The 13979-nt window shown below is 29.5% G+C and overlaps 1 protein-coding gene across 1 annotated transcript; it reads right to left on the bottom strand.

Annotated features, from left to right (window-relative positions):
- Positions 1–11728: 11728 nt before the first annotated feature.
- LOC125864514 (bZIP transcription factor 11-like) lies at positions 11729–12888 on the bottom strand. The gene has a single exon (XM_049544536.1). The coding sequence runs from the start codon at positions 12463–12465 to the stop codon at positions 11950–11952; it is 516 nt and encodes a 171-aa protein (XP_049400493.1). The 5' UTR covers positions 12466–12888; the 3' UTR covers positions 11729–11949.
- Between the last annotated feature and the right edge of the window lie 1091 nt (positions 12889–13979).

Genomic DNA, 13979 nt, shown 5'->3' with positions numbered 1-13979 from the left:
TATGTTCGGTCAAAATTACGTGTCTACATATGTAAGGTCAATAATCAATGTGTGTTCTTAAAGAAAATTTTCACTTTGTTAAAGTTATACTCTGAAATTATATTTTGCTCGTTCGACTTTGATGATCAAATACTTGGGAAATTCAATGCCATGATTGTTCACCTTAATATTTTACACGATGAAGGTGTACATTGATATTCCTTTATTCATTGGACGTGTGGGATGTATGATTGTATAATTTTATCATATATGAATTTATATGATTTCTTAGTTTCTTATTACACTACGTCGGGCCCGTGCTTGCCCGGATATCATCTATCTAGTATATATATATAACATAAAAATTCTCATTGAAATCTCTCTCTAATGAACTTTTGTTTTGGCTCTAATTTATAAGGAATATCCATTTTTATTAATTGAGAATATGTCACTTTTTTTTTTTGTGGTGGCTGATTGATTATACCAATATTATCACAAAGTTCAAAAGTGATTATTATCTTTAATTTTACTTGAGGATGCAACAAAGGTTCTCTTTACTCCTTTTCATTTAATTCCAACTTTCACAATGAAATTGGAGTTGTATTACTAATTGCCTTTTTGGTTCCATTAGAAGAATATTACTATTAGCTTTGTATAGGCTACTTTCCTCCCCCTTTTCCCATCATTTTCAAAAGCAAATTATTTTTAATACATTTTCTTAACTTCAATTTTAAATACCCCTTTTCAATTTCAACTTAAATATGATTCAAATGACTAGGAAATATTCCAACAACATTTATATGAAGCACTATAAGGGTAGGATAGGGTGGGGGTAAGGTTTCGGGGTTGGGGCATTGGTTGGGTGGGAAGGAAACAATAAACTTAAAATGTCATTTATTGAACTTATTTTACCTACTTCTGTTAGCTATGGAAGTCATTATTCTCATCTTTTAGAAAATTATTTTCCTGGAGAAAAAGCTTTCCAGAACATTGTGACCATCCAAACATGAGAGAAAAAGACAATCTATATTGCATTAAACTCCCACTATGCATGGGGTCTAGAGAAGGATTGGACTGTAAGGATCTATTTGTTACACTCCAAAAATTTATAAGTTAAAATCCGAAACATTCTTCGTATTTATATAGACTCGAATCGGGTGATTTCAAATTGTGCATAAGTGTTAAGGTCAATTCTTTAGTGAGAGAAAAGCGTTGGAGATGAATTAAGGTCAAAAGAATCCTCTATCACAAAGTTGAGTTGAAAGCTCCTTACCGATTGAGTTTTGTTACAAGATTTTACTTCTGTCAACTTCAAGCGATTATAACACTTAGAATATGAATAATTATGTGTCCCCCTACATATCAAATTAAAGGTATTTGAGTTTTCTTTCCAACGCCGCTGACTACTCATTAATCCGATCTCAGAGTAGAAAGTTATGACCATTTTATAAAAAGGTAGTGAAATGATTGATTTACTGAAAGCATGTGCGATCGTATTTTGAGAGATATATTGTCACGATCCAAAAATAGACGTGATGACACTTGTCTATTCCCACCAAGATAAGTCAGCCTCAATCTAACGAAGCAAAACAAATGCGGAAAATAGTAAAAACAAGAACAATATAAAACGGAAAACTTATTCTTCTATTAAAACCCCCAAAATCTAGTTGTCACGTGTACATGCCACCAAATAAATAAAGTACAGAATTTAAGAAATAATTACAAGTCTCAGTCTTTGTTTCTCAAATAGAACAAAGCTTAAAGAAAAGGAAAAGAAGACCCGCCGAAGTGACAAACAACTACCTCATCAAATCCTTGACAAGCCTCGAAATCAGAAGAAGGAGAAAGAGAGCACACGGGTCTGGGCTCAGAGCGTACACAAGTGTAGTAGCAATGGGTGAGTACCAACAAAGGTACCTAGCAAGCAACCTAATAAACAAGACATCTAGCTAGAAATCGAATACCCCTTATACTCTAACTGAACCTTCTCAAACTACAATCTGCACAGAAATCAGTCCAACCTAACAGTTTTATAATACACGGTTCACAAGGCCCAATATCCACAGGTCAACCTTTAAATTTCAATAATCAAACGAATTAAATAAGTCAATCTCAATGTCATGTAGTTCAGTCACACACAACAAATATATCAATCACAATAAGCAATCAAGTCACGTATAAGCATCAATTGCATCAAGTCACAATAATCAATCTCTCGTTGGAACCATTTCCCACCGGCTTTATAACCATTTGTCGAAAATGATCTCGACATAATAACATTCGCTGGAAAAGACCTCAGACTAATACCACTTGGCGGCAAAGACCTCGACATAGTAGCAATTGCCTGCAAATACCTTGGCATCATAATCATCACATGTCTCATCACGGTGTTCAACGATCAATGCACACACGCAATATCACACCACATAGAAGAGACAACAATTCGCACAATTCAAGTCCGCATTCATGCTTTCAAGAATTTCATCAATCAATCAATAAGGCAATTTACATCATCATGTTCATCACATAGTCTTTTTCATTTCAACCCCCTTTTTATTCATTTAAATACATCAAGTGGACAATTAAATCATTCACCTCATCCCCATTACTTTCAACATACAAACAACGAAGGAAATACACAAATTCTACTAGAATACAAGGTTTAGGAGATCACTCGCCTTAAATCAATCAATAATCACTCCAATAGTTGAGTCTTCCCCTTCCGAATCACTTCCAAAGTCACACTATCTATAACAACCAAGTATTCACAATCACTCATTGGAAACAACAATTCCCACATCAATTTTATAGAAAAATGAGTCAATCAACTCAAAATCTAATTTCAAAATTAAGGTTTGAATTCGAAATTTAATACTTGAAAAAATTATTCAAGGCATTAGGAACTCATTAGGGGAAATCATTTCGAAAAAGGACTTAAAACAATTCAAAATCTCTATTTTAGTTAAGAATTTGAGTTCTTGAAAAACCTCATCATTCACTGATCAAAATCTCATATTTTGATGTTAAAACTCATCAATAATCAAAGGAAAATGAATGTTTAGGATTATAAAAGCTTACCCAAGAGATTTAGCACAAGAAAACCTTTCCAAAATCGCCGTCAAGGGTTCCTAAGCTCAAAAATGAAAAAATGGGCTCAGCCCCAAAAATGGCAGGCCAAAAACCCTCTCAGGTGTCGCAAAAAGCGAATCCCGCAAAAAATTCGGCTCTCGCAAAAGAAAAGCCTCCTTCGCTTTTGCGAAGCTTGCTTAAGCGAAAAGGCTCTCACTTAAGCGACCAGCCTTAGCAAAAAGCGAGGCCTGCAGACACCAGCAAAATAGAACCAACTCTCAAATCATTGAAAGGACCCTCGGAATTCGTTAGGAACCTCATACACACAAATTACATATACAAATCAATTATACTCGACGTTCCGGACTCAATGAAACTGTCAAAACATGAATTTGAGGTCACCTTGACCCGATATCAGTGAAAACCATAAGAAATTAACTCACATTTAAAAAGGTCAAAACACGTGCGGGACCTCTCAAAAATTAACTAAGATCTCACTTAGGCCTAAAATCATCCCCTGAATCCAACGAAACTCTCGTAATTCCGATCCGAGCATCCGAACCCCGAATGTTGACCAAAGTCAACCCAAAGGCTAAATTTTCACAACTTAGGACCTCAAAGACAGACAACTCTCACTGCTCAGGTTCATATTTCAGGACTGATGGAATCGACGAAATTCCATGCCGACACTCAAAACTCCAAAAGACCCTAAAAACTACTTTCTTAACAATATAAGCCTTTCAAACTCAAAATTTGCCAAATTCTCAATTTTTAACTCAAAATTCAAAATCAACTTTTCAAACTCAATCATAAAAGACTCTGGGTCGATATCAGGAGGGGCAAAATGGTAAATTTATGAAACTTTTCAAAAATAACCGACCAGATCATTACATTTAAGTTTAAAGTTGATTAAGTCTTGGTTCTCGTTTGAAGTTGATTAAGTCTTAGTTTTCTAGAATATTTATATTTATAATTATACCTTTGATTCTGGAACTAGGCTGAAACAACATCAGAGCATTACTCTTTTGTTTAGTCACTATTGTTCTCTATAAGCTTATTTAATATAATAGCATGTTTACTTGCTTAATAACGAGCTAATTAACAAGTTAAATCAACCTATGTATTCTTGACTTTGTAACAAATTCAACTGTACCGATTTCCAGATAAACAAAGGTGTGATCGATGGAGTAGAAAAATTCCTCCATTCTATTTAGAATCGAGCTCTGTCAATGAAAAAATCTCTAGAATGCTTTCTCAACTTTGAATATGAATTAATCAGATCAGTGCATTGCGAATACCAAATGATTGCACAAATGAGTGTTAATCCAGTCAAATACCACGTTGGTGTTGATTTTTGAGGGGCGTTAATTAATTAATCTTTATCTTTTTAACACCAAATTAGTCTGCTTTTGTTACGTGATTAATTAAGTTGACTACCTTAAATAATTTGGATTCCTCGATGGAAAGTGATTAAATTAAACAACTCATTACGGTATCATGATGGATTTTGAGCATATAGATTAAGACTACGTACTACATGAAACCTTACATTCTGTTTGGATGGCGTTATTTCATATTGTTTCATAATGTATTGTATTCTACTATATATTGTATCGTATAGTTTTAATATTTTATGTTTCGATACTTTGTATTATTCATTATTACATAATGTCATACATCAACAATTTGAATGATAAACCTATAAGAAAAGTAGGATATGAGAGATGAACACATCATATTACAATGGATATATGTACTTAATACAATAGAAGTTATTTTCTATGAAAAATGTTTGGTAGATGAGTTAATTATATGAAAAATGACTTTCACCATAAGTGAGAGAAGTCGTTTCACCTTTCGATGAGAAGTCATTTTCCTCGTATCATACCAAACAAAAAAGTTCAAATTGAGTTAAATGCATGCATCACATGAAGCCCTTTTTTTTTTTTTTTCTTGTATGATTTTCTGGTAGACTATAGTTAAGGAAAAAGGAACAATACAAAGTTATGGAAATCTAAAGGGAAAAACACCATACACTGTAGTTTTCTCTTTTCCACCTAACTACATTACTTAACTCCTTGGATACTTTATTTTTTACACTTGAAGTCAAATTAATAGGCATTAGGGAAAGCCTTAACCTTTTAACTTCAATTGTATGGATTTTGACCTCAATTTAATTTAATTTGTCACTTGACTATTATAAAGTAGTGTAATTTCTTCTTATCGTTATCCTCTACTTCTCATCCTTACCCACCAGCAGCGCATATGATAGGTAAATAATATTTCTTGATCCATCGATAGCAGAGTCATTAAAGGAATCGAGTGAATGATCTTAAAAATCGTTTTAAAAGTAGAGTTTTACTAGTCTGAAAACTCAAAGTAAGGTCAAAATTCAAATTAATAAGCGGCAGGATGTGCTTCCGGTCGACATGTTTGCTTCATCATAAGATGCACAGTTTGGTCATTTTATGTATTTTTTTAAATTTTAGTTTGTTTGCTTTATTTTTTTAATTTAGAATTATGATAAATTATAATAATCAATAATTTTAAATATTTAACGGATATAAAAAATTTGATTGACTCTTGAAATTTTATTAGTGCTACATAAATTGGGACAGAGTAAGAGCAAGCAACATATATTATTTGAAATGACATAAAAGTACTATAAATCACAACATATATTATTTGAAATGACATAAAAGTACTATAAATCACAATAATTAACAACATATTTATTTAAAAGACATTAATAATTTAAATGGTCCTCTAAATTCTATTAGTGCCACATAAATTTAGATAGAGGAAGTAAAATATATTATTTGAAAATTACAAAAATGGTATTATATATTACAATAGCTGGCAACTTAAAATATTTAAAAGACATATTTAAAATTTGGTTGACTCTCAATATTCTATTAGTGTCACATAAGTTGGGACCGAGAAAGTAAAATATATTATTTGAAAATAATGTAAAAAGTACTATAAATCACAATAATTAATAACATAAATTAAAAGTCATATAAAATATTTGATTAATTGACTCTCAAAATTCTATTAGTGCCACATAAATCGAGATAACCAAAGTATCATATATTATTTGAATCTTTTTAGCTAGAATTGTGGAATTGTCTATTTTTTAAAAAGTAAATAAAGAAATTACTTTGTTAGGACCTTGATATATATAGTCAATTAAATCTCAATCTTTAATTTTTAACTATGTCACGTGACATGTGGCTTCCATCTAAATTAAAAAAAGTGAAAAAATGGAGAAAATAAGTAATGAAAAGGAGCGGAAATCTTAGTAGCTCAGTTGATTGACTATCTGAACTTTCACCTTATTGATAAGAGTTCGATTCCCCACGTTATATTCCCCTCCCCATTCACTCCTAATACACTTTGTATACATATACATTGAGTCCTTAAAATGTGACACAAATCATGTCGCAACATTTCCCCTCAATCAAGTGAGGTGAAAAATGTGACACAAATTATGCTCATCAACAAAATATGACTAACACGACACTACATTAAATTAATTATACAGCAAGTGAGGAGAAAAATGTGAATTTATTATGCTTCCTTAGTTATATAATTACTTCTATATTTTGAGTTTGGGTCCAAACATTCATTTTCTACCAAAACAATAATTGTTTAAAGAAGTGTATGTATCACAATTCACACATGCCACATTTCATATTTGGAATTGGAAGGATTTGCAATAGTTAAAACTGGAATTTAAACCATATGACATCAAGGCTATTAAAAACAAAGATTTTTCTTATCGCGAATCAACAAGAAATTCATACTATAGAACATGGTTTTTCTGTTTCATTTTCATCGAATCGTCGAATCGACCGCTCACTGAGAAAATGCATGATTGGAAACAGATTTCCATTAAAATACTAGGAAAAGTTATTAGACTTTTTTTTTCTTTTCTTTTTCACTGATTCAATCAAAATATTCATGAAAATATTCCTAAAATATTTTTCCGTGGAATAAAATTTTAATGGGAAATTAGTAATTATTTTGTAGTGTAATGCTTTAATAATACAACTAAATGGATGCTTACTACACCAAATAGTTTGGAGTGTGTCTAGTGATAACCAATCTCATTAACTCTTATATCATTGATTGAACAACAAAAACAAATATAAGATGCGACTTTGATCTTATTTAAAGCAAGAATTGAGAGAACTTTATTGTGACAAACATATATATCTTTATTTATTGATACAAACAAAATTACAACCACCTTAAATGGGGACATAGTCACCGTCCATAAAGATCTCTCATACCTAACAATTAACATAATTTGAAATTCAGTTCAACACATATTGTCATCTTATTAAATATTTATTGAACGATTTTGGAAGATAATAAAATGATGTTACATAGATTTATTACGATAATTTATTGATTCAATCTTTATGTTTGGCGTGATACTCTAATTTCGAGTGAAAAGAATAACAGTGATTGCTTATAAATTTCCCTCTCCAAGATGGATTGTGAAATGTGTTATAATCATCAGTTAAATAGATCACGTTTAAAAATTAAATAAACTATTGCATTGAACGACGAAAGAGGACTAGAGCACGGTAAGGGTCATAAATATTCACTTTTACTTGTTCATTATCTTAGAACGAGTTATTTTGTTTCGAAGAGGAAAACAATTTTTTTTAAAAAAAAAAAAGGGGTACGAAGTGGAAGAAGAAACAAATGAGAAAAAGTAACATATAAAACTGATAGGAGTAATAAATAATTGAAAAAAAAAAACAAAATAAAGAAGAAAGGTCACATTTTCAGCTTTTTTTTTTAGCTTTCATGTGACCCAAACAGAATAATATTACTGATTATTATATTGTCAATTTAATAAAATATCAATTTTATTCCAAATTTAATTTTAAATATCACATTTTATCATATTAAACTTGGGAATAATTTTATTCTATATCTCATTTGAATTAAATCAATACAAGAATTAAAATTCAAAATTATAATCTCAAAAATAATTAATACGAGAAGCAAACCATCTTTAAATTTTACTACATACAAAGAAAATTATATGAGAATAAACTTAATACAAGATCAAGTGTGTTGCTAGTTTAATTTAGGTTGGATTTCAAGCTCAACGTGGACAACTGGACATTTGTGTTTATTTATAGTACTTGTTGTTTAGCCTCATTTATATTAATATATATAAAAAAATGTTGATAAGAAATTAATCACGAAGGACATGTTTGATGAGATAGATAAAGCAAGATAATTCTCGAATAAATTTTTAGTATCAATTAATTCTTTGTAAAGTTTGGAATAATTTTATTGCAGAATTAACTAGTATTGAGATAGACTATATTTGCCTCTGGGTGGAATGATAATTTTGTGATAACTTATTTCAGGATAAAATAGTTAAAATGAAAAAAATACTTTCTCCAATCTTTTTTATACATCACTTTTCACATCATTTGAGTATATTTTTGTAAACAAACAACTTATTCTCAAAAATTATGCAATGCATTTTTAATACAATAAACCAAACATTTACTAAAGAAATAATACTAGAATAACTAATTTCGACATAATTAATCTCATCATAATTTGTTTTCAAACAAAATGACCCCTAATTTCACAACAATAAAAATGAATTGATTCTTACTGTCATTCAACAAATAATTATTGTCTCAAAAAGTTATTTTTATTAAAAATATAAAATATAAAAAATATGACTTTTTGAGATAATAACTAATTAATTGAGTAAGAATAAACCATATCACTGTGCCAAAGCTCCTCCTTGGACGATTTTTTAAGTCGCGAAGAAAAAAATCTTTAAAATTATACTAATACAACTTTCGAAATTACAAGAAAAAATATTTTAAAAGTATTTATAATATTTCCTTCATTTCAATTTATTTATTCTATTATTTTTATTCAATTACTAAAACTATGTCATTTTCCGTTAACTTTTCACATATCATGTTTAATATCACAAAATTTATAGTATTTTAATAATTTGACATATTTTAAGTTTAGAATATCACCAAATTCAACTTTTTTCTTTATTTTATTAAATTTCATATCAAGTTAAAATAAGACAAACAAATTAAAACAGAAAGACTCAGGGAAAACTATATACTCAATATTTAACTATATCAGAATCTAACTTTGATTTGTTTATTTGTTAAGTATTGATCACTTATATTTTTTTGTGCGTACAACACTGTAAATAAAAAAATATAAAGTCGAATATAAATATGAAATATCTAATAGTTTAGACAATACACGTGAGTTGAAATGCTACCAACTTTAAGGTAGCATTAATATATTTAAGTATTAATCTAAGCCAATAAATTATAATAATGTAACTATACTGAAAATGGTTATCAATAATACTAAAAATTGGCCACTTCCAATTGCATAAGTTGTTAGAAATGAAAAAAACCATTACAAGTTGCACAAAGTTACAAACACCCCCAATATTGACTAATAACAATATATGGACTTATTCTTACAAACTAATTAATCTTTACTTAAACACACCCCTCCAAAGTAGTAAGTATTAATTAGTAGTAATTACTAATACTAAAAATTTCTTAATCCTAGATCCTGCTGATGATGATTAAGCCCTTAATTTATAAACCAATTAATATTGCATGATGTCTGCGGTCATGATGGGGTGGTACATATAATTCCAAGATTCGTTCTGAATAAGCGCATCAGCCAAAGACGATTCATAAATTATCTGATCATTTGATATTCCATTGTCGTTGTCGTTGTAACTCAAGACACTTGTGATTTTTGTCAGGGACTCGAACCTTTGTTTGAGTTCAGACACTTGTGCTCTTAGGTTGAGTTTTCAGCCTCAATATTCAGGTAATTTTGGGTCGTGACACTCATGCTTGTCAATATTTCGTTATTTTCTTTCATGAGATTGGACAATCGGGACATGAGATTATCCAAATGCTTTTGTTTCTTCATTCTCGATCTCCGAGCTGATTCGCGATTTGATATCATTCTCTTCCTCTTTCTCTCATCCATCAATTGTTGTAAATCTTCTTCTGAACCCGAGTTTAGAAGTGTATATGACCCTGACCCCGACCCTGACTTTGACCCTGACCCTGATGATGTTCCACTTGATGAAGCCATGACCAATTTTTTTTTTTAAATAATAGTAATTAAAAATTAGCAGGACCCAAAATAGTGATTTTTTTGGTTGAAAATATAAGTAGTACTTATGTGTATGCAATAATAATAATTTTATGGGGGGAATTAATTAAATAACATAATTAATTTGATTATGAGATGCAATAAAACCAATAGAGAAAAACAACAGAAAAAGATTGCACCAAATGGGTCTTGCGCCTATATGTGGTTATCATAAAACCACAAAGAAAGAGTTCATTGAGAATTGCAGACATCAATTTCAAAGATGAGAAATAATAAGTTTAGCATCATGTCAGAGAATAATATTACTGATTATTATATTGTCAATTAAATAAAATATAAATTTTATTCCAAATTAAATTTTAGATATCACATTTTATCCTATTAAACTTGGGAATAATTTTATTCTACATCTCATTTGAAGTAAATCAATACAAGAATTATAATTCAAAATTATAATCCCAAAAATAATTAATACGAGAAGAAAACCATCTTTATATTTTACTACATACAAAGAAAATAATATGAGAATAAACTTAATACATGATCATTGATCAAGCGTGTTGCTAGTTTAATTTAGGTTGGATTTCAAGCTCAACGTGGACATTTGTGTTTTATAGTACTTGTTGTTTAGCCTCATATATATATATATATATATATATATAATGTTGATAAAAAATTAATCACGAAGGACATGTTTGATGAGATAGATAAAGATTCTCAAATAAATTTTTAGTATCAATTAATTCTTTGTAAAGTTTGGAATAACTTTATTTCAGAATTAATAATTAGTATTGAGATAAATTATTCTGGTCTATGAGTGGAATAATAATTAATTTTGTGATGACTTATTTCAGGATAAAATATTTAAAAAGAAAAAAATACTTTCTCCAATCTTTTTTATACATCACTTTTCACAGTATAAACACATATGGATATGAAGGATGTTTTTGTAAACAAACAACTTATTCTCAAAAATTATGCAATGCATTTTTAATACAACAAATCAAACATTTATTAAAGAAATAATACTAGAATAACTAATTTCAACTTTTCATATGTCATGTTTAATACCACAAGATTAAATAGCATTTTAATATTTGACATATTTTTAGTTTATAATATCACAAAATTAAAAAAAATTCTTTACTTTCTCAAACTTTATATCAAGCTAAAATAGGACAAATAAATTAAAACAGAAGACCGAAGGAATACTATATACTCAATATTTAATTATATCAGCATCTAACTTTGATTTGTTTATTTGTTAAGTATTGATCACTTATAATTTTTTGTGCGTACAACACTGTAAATAAATGAAAAATTTAGGTCGAATATAAATATGAAATATCTAATAGTTTAGACAATACACGTGAGTTGAAAAGCTACCAACTTTAAGGTGGCATCAATGTATTTAAATATTAATCTAAGCCAATAAATAATAATGTAACTATGCTGAAAATGATTATCAATAATACTAAACATTTCCCACTTCTAATTGCATAAGTTGTTAAAAATGAAAAAAAAATCATACTAATTAGTAATTACAAGTTGCACAAAGTTACAAACACCCCCAATATTAACTAATAACAATATATGGACTTATTCTTACAAACTAATTAATCTTTACTTAAACACACCCCTCCGAAGTAGTAAGTACTAATTAGTAGTAATTACTAATACTAAAAATTTCTTAATCTTAGATCCTGCTGATGATGATTAAGTCCTTAATTTATAAACCAATTAATATTGCATGATGTCTGCGGTCATGATGGGGTGGTACATATAATTCCAAGATTCGTTCTGAATAAGCGCATCAGCCAAAGACGACTCATAAATTATCTGATCATTTGATATTCCATTGTCGTTGTCGTTGTAACTCAAGACACTTGTGATTTTTGTCAGGGACTCGAACCTTTGTTTGAGTTCAGACACTTGTGCTCTTAGGATTGAGTTTTCAGCCTCAATATTCAGGTAATTTTGGGTCGTGACACTCATGCTTGTCAATATTTCGTTATTTTCTTTCATGAGATTGGACAATCGGGACATGAGATCATCCAAATGCTTTTGTTTCTTCATTCTCGATCTCCGAGCTGATTCGCGATTTGATATCATTCTCTTCCTCTTTCTCTCATCCATCAATTGTTGTAAATCTTCTTCTGAACCCGAGTTTAGAAGTGTATATGACCCTGACCCCGATCCTGACCCTGACCCTGACCTTGACCCTGATGATGTTCCACTTGATGAAGCCATGACCATTTTTTTTTTAAATAATAGTAATTAAAAATTAGCAGGACCCAAAATAGTGATTTTTTTGGTTGAAACTATAAGTAGTACTTATGTGTATGCAATAATAATAATTTTATGGGGGAATTAATTAAATAACATAATTAATTTGATTATGAGATGCAATAAAACCAATAGAGAAAAACAACAGAAAAAGATTGCACCAAATGGGTCCTGTGCCTATATGTGGTTATCATAAAACCACAAAGAAAGAGTTCATTGAGAATTGCAGACATCAATTTCAAAGATGAGAAATAATAAGTTTAGCATCAATATATATTTACTCAAAAATAGACAAATATTTTATTTAAGAAGAAAAATAGAGTAATGCTAGAAAGTGTATAATAATAGAGAGAAGAAAGAAGGTAAAAGAGAGAGGATTATTCTGGTGTTTTAGCTTGGATTTTATAGTTGAAAAAAGTGGGTGACAGCCTCTGAAATTTTGTTGAGGGTATTGGTAAAAAGAGAAAAAAAAAATTAATTTTAATGTAAGGAAAATTAATCAAGTGGAAATATATAAAAGTGAGTTTGGAATCTTTAGGGGAAAAGGGTAATATAATGGGACATGTGGGGTTAGAACAGAAAACTCCACAACCTTATAGATCCAGCTGGGGAGCAACATCACCACAGCTAGTTAATGTCTCAAATCAAATGTTTCAAAATTTTGTTACAGTAAAAATAGTAAGTATTTTTTCATTCTTAATTAGATGCTTTGAGTTTAAATTTTCTTAGGTGTGGAGTTGTCTTTAGAGCGCTAAAACGTGAATCTGAATTTAATTGAGCTTCAATGTGGATATCAGACACCGAATGAAAAACAAAAAAATATTTTAATTATTTTTACTTTTAGTTCTTTCTTTTTTACTTGAGTTAAAAAATTATTGTGTACATGGTGTGAAGGACTGTTAAGGATGTTTAGATTGACTTATATTAAGTAACTTTAATTTTTTTAAAAAATATTTTGAATGACAAAACATATTTTTAAGCACTTTCTTTTAAGTTCAAATTAAAGTAAAAAATTGACTACCTCAACTTATGAGTTTTATTTTTTAGCTTATAAATTACTTTTAAAAAGTCAATTCACATCCCTTAATGTGCGTGCATGATGAAGGGCGTGCTAATGAGGTTAGATTTTTGAAGAAGGATACATATAATACTTTAATAAATTTCATATTTTAGTGAAAGAGGAAAGAGAATATAATTTTATGAGACAGAATACAAGTTCACATCAAATATATATACATACTTGGAGCTCGATAATAACATCATCCAAGAGACAAATTCATCAAGTCTATCAAATTAAAATAAATAATACGTGTCATGAGTTTGGACTGTCGTTACACTAGAAATGGAGAACTTCTTAGCAGGAAATCAGAAATCTTTTTATACTCCTTAAGAAACATATTTCCTAAATCTAAATTAATTGGGTCGATATATAACTGTTAAGAGGAGGCAATATTCTCTTGGATCATAAGTTCTCAAGTTTCAGT

Source organism: Solanum stenotomum, chromosome 5, assembly GCF_019186545.1.
Source record: "Solanum stenotomum isolate F172 chromosome 5, ASM1918654v1, whole genome shotgun sequence".
Taxonomy (NCBI): Eukaryota; Viridiplantae; Streptophyta; class Magnoliopsida; order Solanales; family Solanaceae; genus Solanum; species Solanum stenotomum.
This window is presented reverse-complemented; position numbering and strand designations above follow the sequence as displayed.